We start from the raw sequence: 20634 nt of genomic DNA on the forward strand, positions 1-20634 counted from the left end.
TTGTCAGTGTGGTGTCTCTGCTCTTAACTATTTTATCAAGATTTGTCATTGCTCTCCTCCCAAGAAGTAAACGTCTTCTGATTTCCTGGCTGCAGTCAGCGTCTGCAGAAATCTTTGCGCCCAGAAATACAAAGTCTGTCACTGCCTCCACGTTTTCTCCTTCTATTTGCCAGTTCTCAATCAAGCTAGTTGCCATAATCTTGGTTTTTTTGAGGTTTAACTGCAACCCGGCTTTTGCACTTTCTTCTTTCACCTTTGTCATAAGGCTCCTCAGCTCCTCCTCGCTTTCAGCCATCAAAGTGGTGTCATCTGCATATCTGAGATTGTTAATGTTTCTTCCTGCAATTTTAACTCCAGCCTTGGATTCGTCAAGCCCAGCACGTCGCATGATGTGTTCTGCATACAAGTTGAATAGATAAGGTGAGAGGATTCAACCCTGCCGTACTCCTTTTCCAATCTTAAACCAGTCCGTTGTTCCGTGGTCTGTTCTTACCGTTGCTACTTGTTCGTTATACAGATTCCTCAGGAGGCAGACAAGATGACTTGGTATCCCCATACCACCAAGAACTTGCCACAGTTGGTTATGATCCACACAGTCAAAGGCTTTAGAATAGTCAATAAAACAGAAATAGATGTTTTCTGGAACTCCCTGGCTTTCTCCATTATCCAGCGGATATTGGCAATTTGGTCTCTAGTTCCTCTGCCTTTTCTAAACCCAGCTTGTACATCTGGCAATTCTCGCTCCATGAATTGCTGGAGTCTACCTTGCAGGATCTTGAGCATTACCTTGCTGGCATGTGAAATAAGTGCCACTGTCCGATAGTTTGAACATTCTTTAGTGTTTCCCTTTTTTGGTATGGGGATATAAGTTGATTTTTTCCAGTCTGATGGCCATTCTTGTGTTTTCCAAATTTGCTGGCATATGGCATGCATCACCTTGACAGCATCATCTTGCAATATTTTAAACAGTTCAGCTGGGATACCGTCGTCTCCTGCTGCCTTGTTATTAGCAATGCTTCTTAAGGCCCATTCAACCTCACTCTTCAGGATGTCTGGCTCTAACTCACTGACCACACCGTCTGAGCTATCCCCGATATTATTATCCTTCCTATACAGATCTTCCGTATATTCTTGCCACCTTTTCTTGATCTCTTCTGTTTCTGTTAGGTCCTTGCCATCTTTGTTTTTGATCATACCCATTTTTGCCTGGAATTTACCTCCGATGTTTCTAATTTTCTGGAAGAGGTCTCTTGTCCTTCCTATTCTATTGTCTTCTTCCACTTCCGCACATTGCTTGTTTAAAAATAATTCCTTATCTCTTCTGGCTAACCTCTGGAATTTTGCATTTAATTGCGCATATCTCCCCCTATCACTGTTGTCTTTTGCTTTCCTTCTTTCTTGGGCTACTTCCAGTGTCTCAGCCGACAGCCATCTTGCCTTCTTGGTTTTCTTTTTCTTTGGGATGTTTTTTGTTGCCACCTCTTGGACAATGTTGCGAACTTCTGTCCATAGTTCTTCCGGGACCCTATCTACTAAATCTAGTCCCTTAAATCTGTTCTTCACTTCCACTGCATATTCATTAGGAATATTAGTGAGCTCATATCTAACTGATCTGTGGGTCTTTCCTATTCTCTTTAGTTTGATTCTAAATTGTGCAATAAGAAGTTCGTGATCTGAACTACAGTCAGCTCCAGGTCTTGTTTTTACTGTCTGTATAGATGTCCGCCACCTTTGGCTGCAAAGGATGTAGTCAATCTGATTTCGGTGTCGGCCATCTGGTGAAGTCCATGTATAAAGCCGTCTTTTTGGTTGTTGGAAGAGAGTGTTTGTTATGCACAGTGAGTTGTCCTGGCAGAATTCTATCAGCCTATGTCCCGCTTCATTTTGTTCTCCTAGACCATGCTTACCTGTAATTCCAGATGTCATTTGACTGCCCACCTTAGCGTTCCAGTCTCCTGTAACGAAAATAACATCTCTTTTTGGTGTATTATCCAGTAGGTGCTGCAGATCCTCATAGAACTGATCTACTTCGAGATCGTTACCTTGTCGTGGTGCTGGAGCTTGAGCACCTCAAGGATGCCATGAGCTAAACCGTGAAGGGACACCCAAGACGGGAAGGTCATGGTAGAGAGGTCAGACTAAATACGATCCCTGGGGAAGGTAATGGCAACCCACCCCAGTATTCTTGCCATGAAAACTAAATGGATCAGTACAACCACTAATCTTAGCTTCTAGTAATCACTGCATTGATTTCAAGGTGTTTACAGATTGACTTGAAGCTTCAAGTCAGTTCAGTTCAAGATTGAACTGAAGCTTCCGTTGGAGCTGGCAACTTAATTTGCATCAAAGAATTCACACAGGGGAGAAGCCATAAACATGCTCAGAATATGGAAAGCGGTTCAATCACAGATTGTACCTTGCCTCAAACGATCCATTCAGGTGAGATGAGCCATGAATGCTTTGTATGTGGAAAGCGCTTTCATCAAAGAATTCACACTGGAGAAAAGCTCCAGGACGTACTCTTGATTTTATTTTTGCTCCAAGTTGTGAGACAGGCAGTCTGAAGAGTAGGAGTCTGTGTGTCCAAGTAACCCCATTTTCATAAGAAGGCTTGTGTCCTTGAGTAGCCTTCCAGCGGAGCTGTTCTGGTTGGTCTGTGGGGTGTTCACATCCTCCCCCGGACAATGGGGCCCTGGCCCAGTCAAGGACCCACTGTGACCTTTTCGCATTGCACTTCGAGAACAAAATCGCTTCTTTCTGCAGCGGGCTTGATGCTGTTGTTAGCACAGCTCCAGCTGAGGTGTTCCATGCCCCCATCTGCCCAGTTTTGTGGGATCAGTTCCAGTTGTTGTGTACTGAAGATGGGAACAAGGTGCTTGCGGCAATGCAGCCAACCACTTGCCCTCACAATCCCTGTCCCTCCTGGCTAATAAAAGCTAGCTGAGGGGGTGTGGCTGGGTGGTTTACCTAGATCCTTTTCAATTGGGCTCTAGGCCTGGTTCTGGAACAGAACTGCTCTGGTTGCCCTGTGGGATGACCTTTGCTGGGAGAGGGACAAGGGGAGTGTACAAAGTCACAAATGACTTGGGATCAGGATACCTGAGAGAGCGCCTTCTCCCCTATGAACCTGCCTTGTCACTGTGGTCATGTGAGGAGATGTTCCTGGCGGTTCCACATGCTCGGTATGCAGAGTTTCAATCGCAATGTGGATCTTTAAAGCATATCAAAACATCCACAAAGGCGAGAAGCCCTAGGATGCGGAAAGAACTTTGCTTGCAGGACACATCTGAAGTTGCCTCATAGAATTCAAACTGGGGAGAAGCCCTACAAGGGCTCAGAGCATGGAAAGAACTGTGCTCAGAGCGCACATCTTAAGTGACAGCAAAGAATTCATACAGGGGAGAAGCCCTATAAATGCTTAGACAGTGGAAGTAGCTGCAGCCACAGCTGCAAACTTAGATTTCATCAAAGCACTCACACAGGGGAGTGTAAATTGGGTCCTTTTTAACTTCAGAACCTACACCAAATGGGTCCGAAAAACCCCAGGGGGTAACCAGTGCTAAGCCAAACAGACAAACATTTAATCCCAGCCAACAAGCATCACCACAGACATAATTGCAAATAAGAATCTGTTTATTGTAAAAATTGCAAAATTAAACAAATTGGCATGGTGTTTATAGAAGTATACAATTTCTCTTTTGGTGGCTACAAGAAAAGAGAATGAAATGTAAATAAAAGATTGAGTACAAGAATTGCAATTGCAAAAACAGGTATTACAAATTTAGCTAATAAGATAATGGCTTGAGCATCCAGCATTGTTATGACTCCTCCTTATCCGCTTCTGTTTACTCTTTGTGGTTTAAAGCTAAATTATACTAAACTATACCTTGCGCTATACTAAAACATTGCTGTTAACCCTCCCTACTCTATGCTGAAGTTCCTCTAGGCGTGTGAAGAATAAAAGCAGAAGTCAGAGAACTTCTAAGACTTGGAAATAATTTCAAGTTCCAGCTTCAGAAAATAAACCCAAGTCTTAGAGGCTAATGGTACTCTAAGTCCCAACTTTCAGGAAAATACTCTGAGTCTCAAAGTCTAAAATTGTAAAGAGATCCATAATTACCCAGCTCCGTCAAGTCCCAGTCCGAGGTGAAGTTGAAGAGAAAAATAAAAAATTCTGTCTTGCAGCTCTGCTACCTGTACTTTTATACACTTGTTCTGGCTCAAAGTTGGGGGTCAATGAGTGATGAGACCACCATCTCCCAATCACAATTGGCATGAATACATGATTAGACCACCCATTCACCAATCAGAAGTTAGGTGTCTCCGCCTCCCCAATATCTCACGTGTTATACTCGTGGGGTCCTAGAAAATGTGGCTGCCATCTGGATGACTTATCTGGATTGGTGTAGAAGACCTCTTCTTTGAGCTCATGTCATATCCCAGGTGCCCCGTTGCTCAGTATTGTCACTTCCCAGGCCCAACTTGGAGTTAGGACATTTCTTATCAGCAGGTGCTACACCACAAGATTTCAAAACAATTTCCCCTCCTAGTGGCTGTTGGAGCATGCTCAGCTTTCTGCCAGCACTTTGGCCTTGAGCGTACTCTAAGAAGCCGCATGTAAACGGATGTCCCACCCCCTTTCTTCAAAGACAGTCCTGCACAACTTAGCAAGAGTCTTAGTTAATGATATAACATTGATGAGCATAGAATCAAACATCAAGGTCTTCATGTCCATGGCTCAGGGGTCTGGAATATACTTCTGGGGCTATTTCAGATATGAGTCTGGGGTCTTTTTAGGGGGTCTTCTTGTGAATCTCCAGCAAACCCTCACTCAAGCCACCCCATTCCAGATCAGATAATATTTCACTTGAAGTAGTAGGTTCTTCTTGCAACATCATTTAAACCTTTTAGCACCGGATTAACAGGGAGAAGCCCACTATTATTATTAGTAGTAGTAGTAGTAGTAGTAGTATCCCTCCTTTTGTCCAATACTGGGCCTCAAGGCGGTCTTACAAAGTTTAAAACATACATTGTAAAACATGAGAAAAGAAATGTTAAAACACGTTTAAAATACACCACAAATTATCAGCAAAGATGGAGGACCAAATTACTCTCCAGAGGCCTGCTGGAACAAACCAGTTTTAGCCTGCTTCTGAAAGCCCATCAAGGAGGGAGCCAGTCTGGCTTCCCCAGGAAGAGAGTTCCAAAGCACTGGAGCAGCCACCGAGAAGAATGTGGAAAATTCTCCGAGAAGAATGTAGAAAGATGCTTAAATTCACATTTTCATCAGCAAGCAAGGGGTGCTACTCAAAAACCCCTAGGAAGTGGAAGAAGCAACAGTTAGGCCTTAAGGAGTGTTTAAGTAGCCATTCAAATGATGTTGGTGCCAAAAGCATTTATTTCTATTTCAAACATTGCCGGTTTGGATCACTGAAAGCCCACCACAACATTGGCAGAAACAATTAGAAGTAGCAATATGAGAAGGGTGGGTGGGGAATCCCTGGACTTGGCATGCTGTTATGAGACCAACCAACCCCACCATAGAAATCCCTTGATGGAAGATGGAGGGAATAATTTTTTTTGATTGGGTAACCTCCCTTGTGGACTGAGGAAATGCTGTGGATGTCATATATCTTGACTTCAGCAAAGCTTTTGACAAAGTGCCCCAGAATATTCTGATTAACAAACTTCAAAGTGATCTTGATAGGCTGGAGTGCTGGGCTGAAAACAACAGAATGATATTTAATAGGGATAAATGCCACGTTCAACACCTAGAAAAACAAAAACAAATGCACATTTACAAGCGAGGGGATACTTGGCTCAGCAATGCTACAAACGAGAAGGATCTTGGAATTGTTGTAGATCACAAGCTGAATATGAGCCAACAGTGCGATATGGCTGCAAGAAAGGCAAATGCTATTTTGGGCTGCATTAATAGAAGTAGAGCTTAAAAATCACGTAAGGTACTGGTTCCTCTCTATTCGGCCCTGGTTAGGCCTCATCTAGAGTATTGCGTCCAGTTCTGGGCTCCACAATTCAAGAAGGACGCAGACAAGCTGGAACGTGTTCAGAGGAGGGCAACCAGGATGATCAGGGGTCTGGAAACAAAGCCCTATGAAGAGAGACTGAGGCCACAACTAGACCTAAGGTTTATCCTGGGATCATCCAGGATTCACCCCTGCCTGAGCACTGGAACCCCTGTGTGTCACCTAGATGAACAGGTTTGACCCCTGGATGATCCAGGGATAAACCTTAGGTCTAGCTATGGCCTGAAAGAATGGGGCATGTTTAGCCTGCAGAAAGGAAGACTGAGGGGAGATATGATAGCACTCTTCAAATACTTCAAAGGTTGGCACAAAGAGGAGGGCCAGGATCTCTTCTCGATCCTCCGAGAGTGTAGGACACGGAATAACGGCCTCAAGTTAAAGGAAGCCAGATTCCATCTGGACATCAAGAAAAACTTCCTGACTGTTAGAGCAGTACGACAATGGAATCAGTTCCCTGGTGAAGTTGTAGGCTCTCCCACACTAGAGGCCTTCAAGAGGCAGCTGGACAATCATCTATCAGGTATGTTTTAGGGTGGATTCCTGCATTGAGCAGGGGGGTTCAACTCGATGGTCTTATAGGCCCCTTCCAACTCTAACATTCTACGATGCTAAAAATGCTACACTAAGCATTTATTGGGCTTCTCCCCAGTGTGAATTCTTTGATGCCTCTTAAGGTTTCTGAGGCAAACAAAGCTCTTTCCACACTCTACGCATTTATAGGGCTTCTCCCCAGTGTGAATGCGTTGATGCTGCTTAAGCTGTGCGCTCTGAGCAAAGGTCTTCCCACACTCAAAGCATTTAAAGGGCTTCTCCCCAGTGTGAATTCTTTGATGCCGCTTAAGGTCTGTGCTCCAAGAAAAGGTCTTCCCGCACTCAAAGCATTTATAGGGCTTCTCCCCGGTGTGAATTCCTTGATGCTGATTAAGCTGTCTGCTGTGAGCAAAGGTCTTCCCACACTCAAAGCATTTATAGGGCTTCTCCCCAGTGTGAATTCCTTGATGCTGCTTAAGGTGTTTGTTCAGAGCAAAGGTCTTTCCACACTCAAAGCATTTATAGGGCTTCTCCCCAGTGTGAATTCCTTGATGCTGCTTAAGGTCTGTGCTCTGAGCAAAGCTCTTCCCGCATTCTAAGCATTTATAGGGCTTCTCCCCAGTGTGGATTCTTTGATGCCGCTTAAGGTTTGAGCTCCGAACAAAGCTCTTCCCGCATTCTAAGCATTTATAGGGCTTCTCCCCAGTGTGAATTCTTTGATGCCGCTTAAGGTCTGTGCTCTGAGCAAAGCTCTTCCCGCATTCTAAGCATTTATAGGGCTTCTCCCCAATGTGAATTACCTGATGCTGCTTAAGGTGTTTGTTCAGAGCAAAGGTCTTTCCACACTCAAAGCATTTATAGGGCTTCTCCCCAGTGTGAATTCTTTGATGCCGCTTAAGGTCTGTGCTCTGAGCAAAGCTCTTCCCGCATTCTAAGCATTTATAGGGCTTCTCCCCAGTGTGAATTACCTGATGCTGCTTAAGGTGTTTGTTCAGAGCAAAGGTCTTCCCACACTCAAAGCATTTATAGGGCTTCTCCCCAGTGTGAATTCTTTGATGCCGCTTAAGGTCTGTGCTGTGAGCAAAGGTGTTCCCGCATTCTAAACATTTATAGGGTTTCTCCCCACTGTGAATTCCTTGATGCCGCTTAAGGGTTGAGCTCAGAGCAAAGGTCTTCCCGCATTCTAAACATTTATAGGGCTTCTCCCCAGTGTGAATTCTTTGATGCTGCTTAAGGGTTGAGCTCAGAGCAAAGGTCTTCCCGCATTCTAAGCAATTATAGGGCTTCTCCACAGTGTGAATTCTTTGATGCAGCTTAAGCTGTGTGCTGTGAGCAAAGGTCTTCCCGCACTCTAAGCAGTTATAGGGCTTCTCCCCAATGTGAATTCTTTGATGCAGCTTAAGGTTTGTGCTGTGAGCAAAGGTGTTCCCGCACTCTAAACATTTATAGGGCTTCTCCCCAGTGTGAATTCCTTGATGCTGCTTAAGGTCTGTGCTCTGAGCAAAGCTCTTCCCGCATTCTAAGCATTTATAGGGCTTCTCCCCAGTGTGAATTCTCTGATGCCGCTTAAGTTTTGTGCTCAGAACAAAGCTCTTCCCGCATTCTAAGCATTTATAGGGCTTCTCCCAAGTATGAATTCCTTGATGCAGTTTAAGGCCTGTGCTGTGAGCAAAGCTCTTCCCGCATTCTAAGCATTTATAGGGCTTCTCCCCAGTGTGAATTCTTTGATGCAAGTTAAGTTGTGAATTGAAAGTGAATTGTTTTTCACACACTAAGCATTGAAACCTTTGATATTTGTTAGAATGAATCTTCTGAGTTTTACTCTGTTCCTTCCCTTTGCGAATGTTCTTTTTACTTGGTGCTTCTAGTATTGGAGTTTCACAGACGTCTGATCTTTCAAAAGAAATAGATTTGTTTTCCCTCTTCTCTTCAGTTTCAATTTTCCTTCTCTGGTGTGGGCCATTTTTCTTGCTCTCCCTGTGATCACCTGCAAGTATAAACACAGAAATCATCTTGAAATCTTGGAACAAAACAAATGGTTGCTGATTTAGTTCACAGGATTAAAAAAAAATCGTTGGTGAGGCAGATCCTTCTAAACATATTAAATATCCCGATGATCAATAGAACTGAGAACTAGACTGCCATACATTTATATGGAATAACTCATATAAAGTAGTTGAGAGAATAAAGGCTTAACTCTCCTCTCCTCCATGGAGACCATTAAGATAATATCTGTAACATCTTCAATATTATGCAGATGCAATTATAGCAGCAAAGTAAGATTGGTTGGCAGCCATCTCTGCCACAGAGCAAGTCCATCAATGGGCTTTTCTCAATGTTTTGTCAGGTCTTCGGAGTCAATGACAGTTGTATTCTGCACTGACACAAAGAAAGAAGAGCTGAAATGCCACCTTCCAGGATCTGGCAAGAAGGCAGAGAGGGAGCCTTACCCAGAGGAATCCCATTCCTTACCCAGAGAGGCCAAGATCCCACGATTCTCCTCCATGACTTCTTTGTGCAGAGTCCTCTGGCCTGCATCCAGCAGAGCCCACTCCTCCTCCGAGAAATGCACGGCCACCTCCTCAAAGGTCACCAGACCCTGAAAGAAGAAGAAATGATGTTCTCTTTAAGCATTATGTAGCAATCCATGAAGACAAGGATGGTGAGGTCCTCTTTCTGAATGCCAAAGCATTGTGAGTGACCTTCAAGGCCTTCCTAGCAGCCAACTTGGAGAAGAGCAAAGGCTAAAGGGGCAGGTTCTTCCAGGATCAAAGAGATGTGCAGGAGACGGAGGCCCCCAGGACTCCCCTACCTGCCCAGGCTGTGCAGAAACCGCTTCCACTCCACCACCAAGCGAACGAGGCCCTGAAGGACCCCCCAGGATCAGTTCACTTCCGCTGCAGGTTATTTTGCTCCCTGTGAGGAAGGTAAAGAAGGTGGGAAGGTGAGAAGGTAAGTTAACATTCTTAACTATTCCCATTTTCATTGTTTATTTTCAGTGTTAATTTATTGCATTTGTTTACCGTAGCATAGCCGATGCACTTAGGAACAATATCCAAATATTTAGAAATGCAAAAACATACAATATACACATACATATAAAACTACTATAACAAGGTTTAAAACTGTGAACAGACCCAGGTTAATTAATTACATATTGCTAATTACATATTGCTTGACTTGGCACTGAAAAGATAACAATGTCAGCGGCAGGTGAACCACATTGGGGAGATTGTTCCACAGTTGGGGGGCCACCACAGAGAAGGCCTCTCCCTTGTTGTCGTCCTCCGATCTTCCCTCTGAGTAGGTGCCTGGAGGAGGACCTTAGTTGTTGAGTGTGTAAGACCCACTCTGGGAAGCCGGCCAGAGTGGGTCTGATACGCTCAAACCACAAAATACTAAACAAAATTTCCTTTTTGAGTATCTAGTGAAAAGGGGTCTCTCTCCCCTAGCAAAATCAGGCTCAAGGAGAACAATAAGACAGCTCATGCACTTCAGGTGTAATTGAGAGAGGGAGATCATGGGGAAACATGTCCACTAATCCTTACCCAGTGAGGAGGGTCCTCCGTCCCCCTCTGCTTCAGGAAAATATGTGGGTGCACTGGCCAACATCCTCTGAACCTGGACCAGGAGGGAGGATTTCAGGAAGAGAAGAGGGATTAGAGAAGGAAAGAAACGGCTCAGGTCAAGGCCAAGGGCAGCGTTTCCCAATCGCTTTACCTTTCAGGTCTCATTCTAAAGTTGTTCTACCATCCAAGCCACACAGCACAGGAACTTGTGTCTTTGTCAGGGGGCTAAGAGTTCAACCCTGATATCCAGCATGTTCCACTGTAAACACAGCAGTCTGGCATCTACAAATGCTACTCCTGTTCTGTTGGGAGGACTCTGACACTTGTTGAAGTAGGATCCCCTCCTTCCCCAGAACTTCACAAACCCATTCATTTCTCCTGTGATCATAAGAAGAGCACAAGCAGGACATGATTGCAACAGCACCCTCCTGCCCACGTTCCCCAGAAACTGGTGTACTTATAATCATAGAGTTGGAAGGTGCCTACAAGGCCATCGAGTCCAACCCCCTGCTCAATGCAGGAATCCACCCTAAAGCATCCCTGACAGATGGTTGTCCAGCTGCCTCTTGAATGCCTCTAGTGTGGGAGAGCCCACAACCTCCCTAGGTAACTGATTCCATTGTTGTACTGCTCTAACAGTCAGGAAGTTTTTCCTGATGTCCAGCTGGAATCTGGCTTCCTTTAACTTGAGCCCGTTATTCCGTGTAGAGCTTTGTCTCCAGTATTCTTAATACTTAATATTTAATTCTTAATACTTAATACTTAATTCTTAATACTTAATACTTAATACTTAAGTATTAATACTTAATACGTAATTCTTAATACTTAATACAGTGTTCTTAATACTTATCTAGTGTGGGAGACTCCACAACCTCCCTAGGTAATTAATTCCATCGTCGTACTGCTCTAACAGTCAGGAAGTTTTTCCTGATGTCCAAACACAATCTGGCTTCCTGTAACCTGAGACCTTTTTCTGTGTCCTACACTCTGGGATGATTAAGAGATCCAGCCCCTCCTCTGTGTGGCAACGTTTTAAATATTTGAAGAGTGCTATCATGTTTCCCCTCAATTTGTCTTCTCCAGGCTAAACATGCCCAGTTCTTTCAACCTCTCCTCCTAGAGCTTTGTCTCCAGACCCCTGATCATCCTCGTGGCCCTCCTTTGAACACGCTCCAGCTTGTCTGCATTTTTCTTGAAGTGTGGTACCCAGAACTGGACGCAATACTCAAGATGTGGCCTAACCAGGGCTGAATAGAGGAGAACCAGTTCTTCAAACAATTTGGAAGCTCTATTAGTACATCCAAGAATAGTATTTGGGGTTTTTTGCAGCCACATCACACTGTTGGCTCATATTCAGCTTGTGATCTACAACAATTCCAAGATAATTCTCGTTTGTAGTATTGCTGATCCAAGTGTCCCCCATCTTGTAACTGTGCATTTGGTTTCTATTCCCTAAATGTAGAACTTGGCATTTATTCCTATTAAATTTCATCCTGTTGTTTTCAGCCCAGCACTGCAACCTATCAAGATCCCTTTGAAGTTTGTTTCTGTCTTCCAGGGTATTAGCTATCCCACCCAATTTTGTGTCATCTGTAAATTTGATCAGCGTTCCCTGCACCTCCTCAACCAATTGAGGAGTAAGTAATCTCCAAAATTTGCTCCTGATTAGGCTGCTTTTCAAATCCTAAAATGTGTAGCAACCATACTCACGGCCTGTATGCTCCCTTAAAGGGGACTGAGTGGACTGATATGATGCTTAAAACATAGTTAATACAAACCTAATAAAACTTACTACATATAAGAATGAAAATATATGTCAAAACAGTGACAAGAAATGACTGAAAAGGAATACAATAGAGCTGTACTTTAAAATGGAAGAACAGGATTACAACCAAGGCATCCAATTACACTCTTCGCTGAGTCCTTGTGGTTCTAATGTCCTTTAGGTGAAAATCCAGACTATTTCCCGCCTTCTTAGTTGATGGTCTACTCTAATCCTTTCAATAATCCAGAGTCTCAGGTCTTTGTCATCATGTCCCATATCAAGAAAATGCTTGACCAGAGGTGCCTGAAGTCTTTTGCAGTGAATGCAGCTTTTGCGATTTATGCCATCAAGTGTCCATGTAATTTATTGTACATTGGTATGACCAAAACATACACCAGAACCCGCATCTGTGAGCACAAAAGCTGCATTCGCTCCAAAAGTTTAAGTTTTCTTAAACTTACTTTGTTTACAGGAGGGAGGATCCCAGACAGAGAAGGGGGAGGTGGGAAGGAAAGAAAAGGGTCAGTTCAAGGCCAAGGGCAGCATTTCCCAATCGCTATACCTTTAAGGTCTCATTCTAAAGTTGATCTACCATCCAGGGCCACAGCTAGACCTAAGGTTTATCCTGGGATCATCCAGGGTTCACCCCTGCCTGAGCACTGGATCCTCTGTGTGTCACCTAGATGAACAGGTTTGACCCCTGGACGATCCAGGGATAAACCATAGGTCTAGCTGTGGCCCAAGACACACAGCAATGTGTCTTTGTCAGGAGGCTAAGATATCAACCCTGGCATAAGCAAAGTGCTTGAACACCCTCCGAAAACCAGCCAGGAGGAAAGACAGAACCTCCCAGACATTCCCTGATATCCAGCATCTTCCACTGTAAAAACAGCGGTTTGGTGTCTACAAATTCTCTTCCTGTCCTGTTGGGAAGACTCTGCCACTGGCTGAAGAAGGATCCCCTCCTTCCCCTGAACTTCATAAACCCATTCAGTTCTCCTGTGATCATAAGAACAGCCATTCTGGATCAGAACAAGGGTCCATCTACTCCAGGATTCTCTCCCCACAGTGGTCCATCAGCTGTTGACTAGGAACTCACAAGCAGGACAGGAGTGTCACAGCACCCTCCAGCCCATGTTCCCCAGCAACTGGTGTACTTAGACATACTGCTTAGGATACTGGAGGTAGGATATAGCCATTCATAGCCTTCTCCTCCAAGAATTTGTCTAACCCCCTGTTTAAACAGCCCAAATTCATGGCCATCCCTGCATCCTCTGGTAGAGAATTGCACATTTTAATGACGTACTGTTAATTTAACGAGGGCCTGCTCTACCCATGAAGAACAACTATACTTGCAGGTGTCATTGGAAATTGGGGCATCCCTTCCTTAGAGGACATGTACAATAAAGTTGAGATAAGTATTAAGAACACAGTCCCTGTTAGTCACCAGGATGAAATGCTCTCACCTGGTCTTGGTCCTCTGCCTGGCTCAGGAGGAAGCCTTCTGCCACGGCCACTGCCTGGGAACTGGTCTCTGCTCCACACTCTCTGACCCAACTCTCCACCTCCGGGGTCAGGACAGCCAGGAACTGCTCCAGGACCACCAGATCCATCATCTCAGCTTTTGTGTTTCTTTCTGGCTTCAGCCACTGGCGGCAAAGGTGGTGGAGTCGGCTGCAAACCTTTCGGGGCCCTTCAGCCTCCTGGTAGCAGAAGTCCCTGAAGCCCTGGCGCTCCGTGTCTGAGCAGGTGTTGCTCCCAGGCTGGTCCTCCTGCACTCTTCCTTCCCAGGGCTCTGCACTGCTCCCTTCCTGGATGTTTCCTGCCTCAGGGCCAGCAAAGCTTTGCTCTTCCATCTTCACTGTCTTCTGCTCCCTGCAGGACTCGAAACAGTCTCCTTCCTTGGCTGCCAATTTCTCCTTTGAGGCAGGGACTGCGCTGTAAGAATTAAAACGGAGAGTGTGAAGGAGGCACACCAGGGTTCTCCGTGAGAAGGTTCCCAACTTCCCTCCTTGGCCAAACCTGGTAACGGAGCCAGTTGGCTTCTTGACTGATCATTCTGTCGAAGGATGGCTGAACAATGCCCCCGCCCCGGCAACAAGGCCCATGTGCCTTCCCCAATAATTTGATTCTTATAAACACCCACCTGGCAAGGTAGGCCACAGGCCCAAGTTTCAGAGCTGATATTTCGAGGGGGTGGCGAGGAATCCTGGAAAGGTGCGTCTCCTTTGAGTGGGATCGCTGAGTGGTGGTCAAAGGCTCTAAGACACAGTTCTCTCTTTTGAGAAAGTTTATTACAAGCAGCGCTTAGCACTGCAAGGCGGAAGCCCTCAGAGGACCCAAGGAACTGCCCGCTATTTTCAGGAAAGCCTTAACCTCCTTATAGGGTCAGTCCCCTTAGAAACAAAGCAGAACCGCTCCATACAATACACCAATCTTAAAACAGTAGCAGGTAAGCCTCTCAGCCAGTTGTAAGCAAGGATTTTATGCATGTGCAGAGTGCAATCTTTTCAAGGACAGAAAAACAAAACTTGTGCCCATCTGTTAATTTCAAGATTAGCTGTTTCTACCATGACACCTTCTAACAATCCTAGTAGGCACACAATCTTGTGAAACTAGTGTTTCAATACCCTTCACAAGACTTGGTCTCATGGTTGCATCCTTAATATATTTTCCAGTTACTGCGGAAGCGTAGATACTTTGATTTCTAGAGAACAGTCCAAAAGCAGTTATATTAGCACAGGGTGGGCTCAGGGGAAGCCCACATACCTACTTGCTTGAATTCTTCGACAGCGGGTAGCTGAGAAGAACAGACCCTAGGTATTATAATTTTCAAAACAAAGAAGTATTTATAGTTGATTCAATGAAAAATAGAGAACGATCAATGCAGCATGGACACATTCTCCTTTGTATTGCCGCTGCATGTTATCAGGTAGGCTCGGTGCCATTGAAGATAGACTGCAAAGACTGGAACGTGTTTTTGTGTGAGGATATACCATAACAAGGGGATTCCTATGACTGTGGAATACACACAGGTTTAAATGCATACACAACCATATCTGGGGAGGAATGCAGCACCATTGTAGGTAAGACAGCAAGGTCTTGGATAGGGATACAGGTGGGCATGCATCAGAATTGTGCCTGCAAGAAAGGAAAGTCAAGGAAAAGAGTTCTCATCTACACCAAAATGCATACAAAATTACTAAGAATATCTTCAGCTGTGGAGGTTGTGGTGGCACCATTGTCAACATATCTATTACAGTGGACAGACAAAGAGGAAAGCAGATGGACAAGGTGACGCAATGGTTTTCTGTTGCATTTGCAGGCCATATCATGTAGCCCAGTGGTTCCAACCGCCCCCTTGGTTCCACAAACTCATGCCCAGCGCCCCCTGCCCTACACTATAAAAGTCATTATTCGGAATAGCAGTTTTCAACGACCCACTAAGGAGGATAATAACAATAAAATTCAAAACAGTAACAATTAATTGAATATTTATTCAAAATCCAATTACATTTTTTTAGTTTATTCAATTAAACATAATTGATGAACTTGATCCAGTGATATCACCCTTCCAAAGTCTGATAGTCATTTAGCAAGAATATTAGATATCACATTTAGTAACTAGGGTAGAGAACCTCCCTATTCTGTAAAGTCTTAATGTGATGGACGGGCTTGATGAAGGGATACCAGTTTCCCAATGTGTGGTTTAAAGTCACTGAACTTGAGTCTTAAATCAACATGTTTGGTAATCTGGAGTCGATTTCTTTGTTTGGAGAGAAGTAGGCTGGCCACACTAAAACCACATTCCACCAAATAGGATGTTGGAAATGCAACCAGGAGCTTCTGAACCACTCTCCATAGCACAAGACAGCAATCAGAAATTTCCTTCTATAACCAAAACTCCTTGTACGATTTCTTAAACTTTGGTTTCAGCTCAATATCATTCTGTAGCTTAATTGGCCCCTTTAAATAGGAAGCACCTGTCTCAGGCTTACTGAGGGAGGGAGGGAAAAGAGAGCGAATGCCTCTGTTTTGCAGCTGGCTGGGCACAACCATGCAGAGTATGTCTCTTCAGTAGCATTTCGGTGCTTTTGAAACATTTCAATTCACCGTTAAAAGGACTCTTCTTAAACGGCATTAATACCTGTGTGGATTCTTCCCTACATGGCTTGGGACCAAACTACCGTCTCCCATAAAAATGACCCTAGGTTTTAAGACCTTCTGGAGAGGCGCTTCTCGGAAAAGTCCACCTCGAGCACCCCCCTAACTCCCCTTTGCTGCCACCTTGCCTCTTAATGCCCCCCTATACAATCCCACCCACCCCCCAAGGGGACGATACCACCCACGTTGGGAACCACTGATGTAGCATGTCTGGGACATTAAGTGGTTTCCTTGCCAGACTACTACATTTGCAAACAACGTAATCCATAAAAATCTGTCACGGTGGCATGCATGTAGGGGGTTCCTGCACTGTGCTCATGGAGTGATACAAGGGCAACAGAGGGCAACAGGGGCAATGGACTAAAAAGACAGACTCGAGATAAGACAAACTGTGCTATGGAAGGGGGGTTGTTAGTAAAAGTTATGAAAATTGTAGGTGTTATGCATTTCTCTGTTTAAAAATCAATACGGAAATTTTTCAGAAACAATGTAAGAAAGACGAGCTCCTTTCCCTCCCCCTCAGCTTGTCTGTGCTTTTACACTGTTTATTTATTTCAAATATTTTTATACTGCTTTTTGAATCTAAATTTTAAAATGCTAATACAAAATACAATTAACTAACTTTTAAATTCCCTTCTTCACATTCACCTTTCATGCTCCAGCCTTGCTCTCTAAACAACTCGCACTCCCACAAGTACCGATGCCCTGTGCATGTAGGGAACTGCTGCTGCATCCGTCTTTCGAGAAAGCTGGGCTGCTGCCATGGCAGTCGGTAGTCAAAAGAAGAGGTACTGAACAGGCTGCAACAACGGGACCAAGCCGAGAGTGGGATGGAACCCACAGGGGAATCCTGACCCCCAGTGCGAGAATCACTGTCATGGAATACTACCTGTGCCGCTTGCCCGTGCCGTCCCTTTTCTTTTTTGGACACTTATATCCCACCTAATCATTGGGGGAAAAGATGTGATATATAGCAGAAATACACTCAATAAAAGCTTTGCAAAAAAAGCCCATGGAGGGCAAAGAATGAAATAGACAGAAAAATTAAACAAAATTATAATGGAAACAATGTACTTCAACATAGTTTATCAGGTTAAGACTACAGGAATAAAATAAAGTCTCCAGCAAATGTCTAAAACAAGTGACTAAAGTGGAAAAATTGATAGTTTTCTATGACAATGATTCCTTGCAAGGTTGCAGCGGCCGCGGCATTGTCCTATGTCTCCCTATGGGCAGGTCTATTGATCCTGCGGTGAGATACTGTTCTATGTTTCCCAAAGAGCAAGAAAGGTTTTCCTTCGGGATGTACTCTCCTATGGATCCCTATGGGAAAGCGCTTTACAGTGGATCCCTATGGGCAAGTATTATCCTTTGTTTTAGTACGTCCCCAAAAGCGCCCCAGGTTTTATTTCGAAGGCCTCGTGACCAAAGTGACTTGTTAATTTTACTTATTCACTAGGTTTAAATCAGGGAGAGGAAACAAAACAAAAAATGCAATGCAAACAGGACACCAGGGCAGCCTTTTGCCTGCAGGTGGGACATTCCTCCTCCCCACCCAGGACCTTTCCTCTTGGGTCCCTCCCAGACCCCCCTTTCTCCAGCCTTCCCTTCCTCGATCCCCTAGTTATGGGGAGGGAAGGAGGTGCAAGGCGGGGGTCTCCCTGGAGGGGCCCCAAGTGGGTCAGTGCCCTGGAGAGGGCTCGGGGCTCCTTCTCTCTTCCCACCCACCCCCTGCCCCAAACCTGCACCCCCTGCCCTGGGGGGCTCCTTCCTCTGCCCCCTCCCTCCTGGGACCCCCTTGCAATCTGCACTCACCGGCAGGCGAGGGAAATACGAGGCTCGCAGGCGCAAGGGGAGAATCCCAGGCTCCTTTGCAATGGGGAGGGGAAGGAAGTGTGGGGCAGGAAGGGAGGGGCCTCATCCAGCCTGGGCTCTTCATGGGCCTCTCTAGGACCCAGCCCCCTCTCCTCCTCTTTAACCCTTCGTTGGAGGCAGCACTAGAGAGCCGCAGAGGCTCCTGGCAGAGACACGGACCTGGGAAGGGGGCTTTTCCATGGGGGGGGGGGTCTTTTATCCCCCCCAGCATCATCTCCGCCCCATCTGCTCCTGGGGGCTTCAGGGGATCCACAGCTGTTTCCCCTTTGAGTGCGTAAAGCAGCCTCCGGCATGGGAGCCCTCCGTCCTTCTGCCTGCCCTTGCTGCAGAACAGCGTTCCCCAACCTGGTGCCCTTCAGAACTCTAAACACGAAAAGATGCTCTAAAAAGAGAGAGGTTAAGTAGGGTGACCCTGACAAAAGGAGGACAGGGCTCCTGTATCTTTAACAGTTGCATAGAAAAGGGGATTTCTGCAGGTGTCATTTGTATATATGGAGAACCTGGTGAAATTCCTTCTTCATCCCAACAGTTAAAGCTGCAGGAGCTTTGCCCTCTTTTAAATATGGTCACTATAGTATAGCTCCTGCAACTATAACTGTTGTGATGAAGAAGAAATTTCAGTAGGTTCTCCATATATACAAATGGCACCTGCTGAAATTCCCTTTTATATGCATCTGTTAAGTATACGGGAGCCCTGTCCTCCTTTCCATAGGGTCTCCCTAATGTTAGCTGAGGCCTTATCAGGGTACACAGAAAGATTCTGGACCCACAGAGCTGCTAGCCGTGTGGAGTAAAACACACATGGCAACTTCTGCTCATAGTGGCCTCTTGTTGCTCACCTTGACCCCTTCTTTGAGAGCAGGTCTGAATCCATCTAAGGCTCAAGGCAGGAAAACCTTCGGCCCTCCTGGAAATAAGAGGTCTGATGATGAACCAGAGTTTCTCTCCCAATGTATCCCATGGCTCCATTCTAAGCCCTCTCTGTTCCCAGCACTTGAACCCCAAACAGGGGCAGAAGCGATTTCCACTCGCTCTTAGGATGTGAACAGCAGGGCTCCCTTCATCCATAAAAGCAGGACATATGAAAGCCAATGTCAGCACTTGCCCATAGCAAATCCATACTTGCCCACAGAGAAAACATAGCACAGTCCTTGTCTTTCACTCCGCTGCACTTACGCTTTATTTAGTGTAATTTGATTTTATATTTCTGACTCCTAATTTTATTTATTATGATTATCTTTTTGTGTTGCGTTGTTTGGCATTGTAGTAGTAGTATTTATTTATTTATGTCATAAGCTGACCATACCTTAAGAGAGATACCTTGAAGTGGTTTGCAAGGTATTAAAAATAAAATACAGAAACAACATATAAAAATTTAACAGCAACAGCGTAGCTTAGCTGAAGCAGCCTGCAGGAACTGGGGGGGGGGGGAGCCTTCAGCTAATGTCTCAAAGCGGCAGAACCGGCTGTATTTAATCAGACGGGGCAGCGGTGCTACTATTGGGCTAAATGCCCCCCCCCCCAGAAAAGCACCTCCCTGGTTCCACGTTTCTGCCAGGAGCCCTGGAGGAGGCTCTGTGGCTCTCTCGTATTGCCTCCATCCAATGGTTAAGGAGGAGAGGGGGCTGGGTCCTAGAGCCAAGGCTGCAGGATGACCCACACTTCCCCCCATGGCAAAGGAGCCTGGGATTCTCCCCCCTGCCATTCATGCATGGTGTGTCCCACCTGCAGCTTCTTTCACCCTGCAGAGGAACAGGTGAGGGCAACATGCAAGGGGGCCCTGGGGAGCCCTCAGGGCAGGAAGCATTTGGGTCGGGAGCAGTCCTAAGACCTTGATTTGGGCCCCTTCGAGGGATTTCCGAACAAGTGCGCTGGGCTCCCCTCCCGCTGCCCCTTCCCAAAATACCTGGAGAGGCATCCGGCACCTGCTGCATCCTCCGGACGGCCTTCGAGAGAGGAAGCCCAATTGCAACGATCCAACCGTGATCAGGGGATGGAACCCAGAAAGATGGGATTTGTTACCCCTGATGTGCCAAGAATCATCATGACCTCCCTGTCATGACCTCCCTGAATCAGCCAAAGAATATAAATGCACAGTGAATTGTTTTTACTGGCTTCATTTGTAAATGCATCAAAAGAGAGGCCTCTGCAGACATGGACTTGTTATCTTTTTTTAAGAATCCAGATTGACTTTGTTGAAATGTAAAAGTTTTTTTGAACACCTACTGTTTTGTTCAGGCCTGAAACCATAGAATCAGATCTAGAAAGCTATTTTACTGCTGCATTAAGAGAAGTATAGCTTCCAAATGGCGCCTGACTCGGATCTACCCCAAGACGGATTCATGCCTGCCAGTGGAGCCTAGATTGAGAAGCGATCGCCAAGAGAGATTTCTCTTGCCTCAAGTAGGTTAACATGCACTGTGCAGACACGGAGACCGAATTGACGGGACCATTCGAGCCAAGGTTACAAAATCGACTCCACCCGACAGATGGAAAGGAACAGGCAACAACAATTTGCAATCAGACGTGATTAGAAAGGGCGAAGACGGGAGACGGCTATTTGGTGAGTGAAACCTTTAATCCCATGGACCCTGACGGGAAATGGAGGGAGTGGGTGTTCACAATTGACCTCAGAAATGGGAAGCTTATAGTCAGTATTGGAAAAGAGTCCCCGAGCCCATTG

At 45.4% G+C, this 20634-nt stretch overlaps 1 protein-coding gene and 1 pseudogene across 1 annotated transcript; both read right to left on the bottom strand.

The window, feature by feature from the left end:
- Positions 1–20634, bottom strand: part of LOC134396487 (zinc finger protein 850-like) — a 637841-nt pseudogene that overhangs the window by 214411 nt on the left and 402796 nt on the right.
- On the bottom strand, positions 6216–8356 carry LOC134396431 (zinc finger protein 420-like; the record flags this gene model as incomplete). The annotated part of the gene is made up of 1 exon (XM_063122934.1): positions 6216–8356. A coding segment is annotated over one exon (1692 nt), but the record flags the coding sequence as incomplete, so codon positions are not given.

This window comes from Elgaria multicarinata, chromosome 3, assembly GCF_023053635.1.
Source record: "Elgaria multicarinata webbii isolate HBS135686 ecotype San Diego chromosome 3, rElgMul1.1.pri, whole genome shotgun sequence".
Lineage (NCBI taxonomy): Eukaryota > Metazoa > Chordata > Lepidosauria > Squamata > Anguidae > Elgaria > Elgaria multicarinata.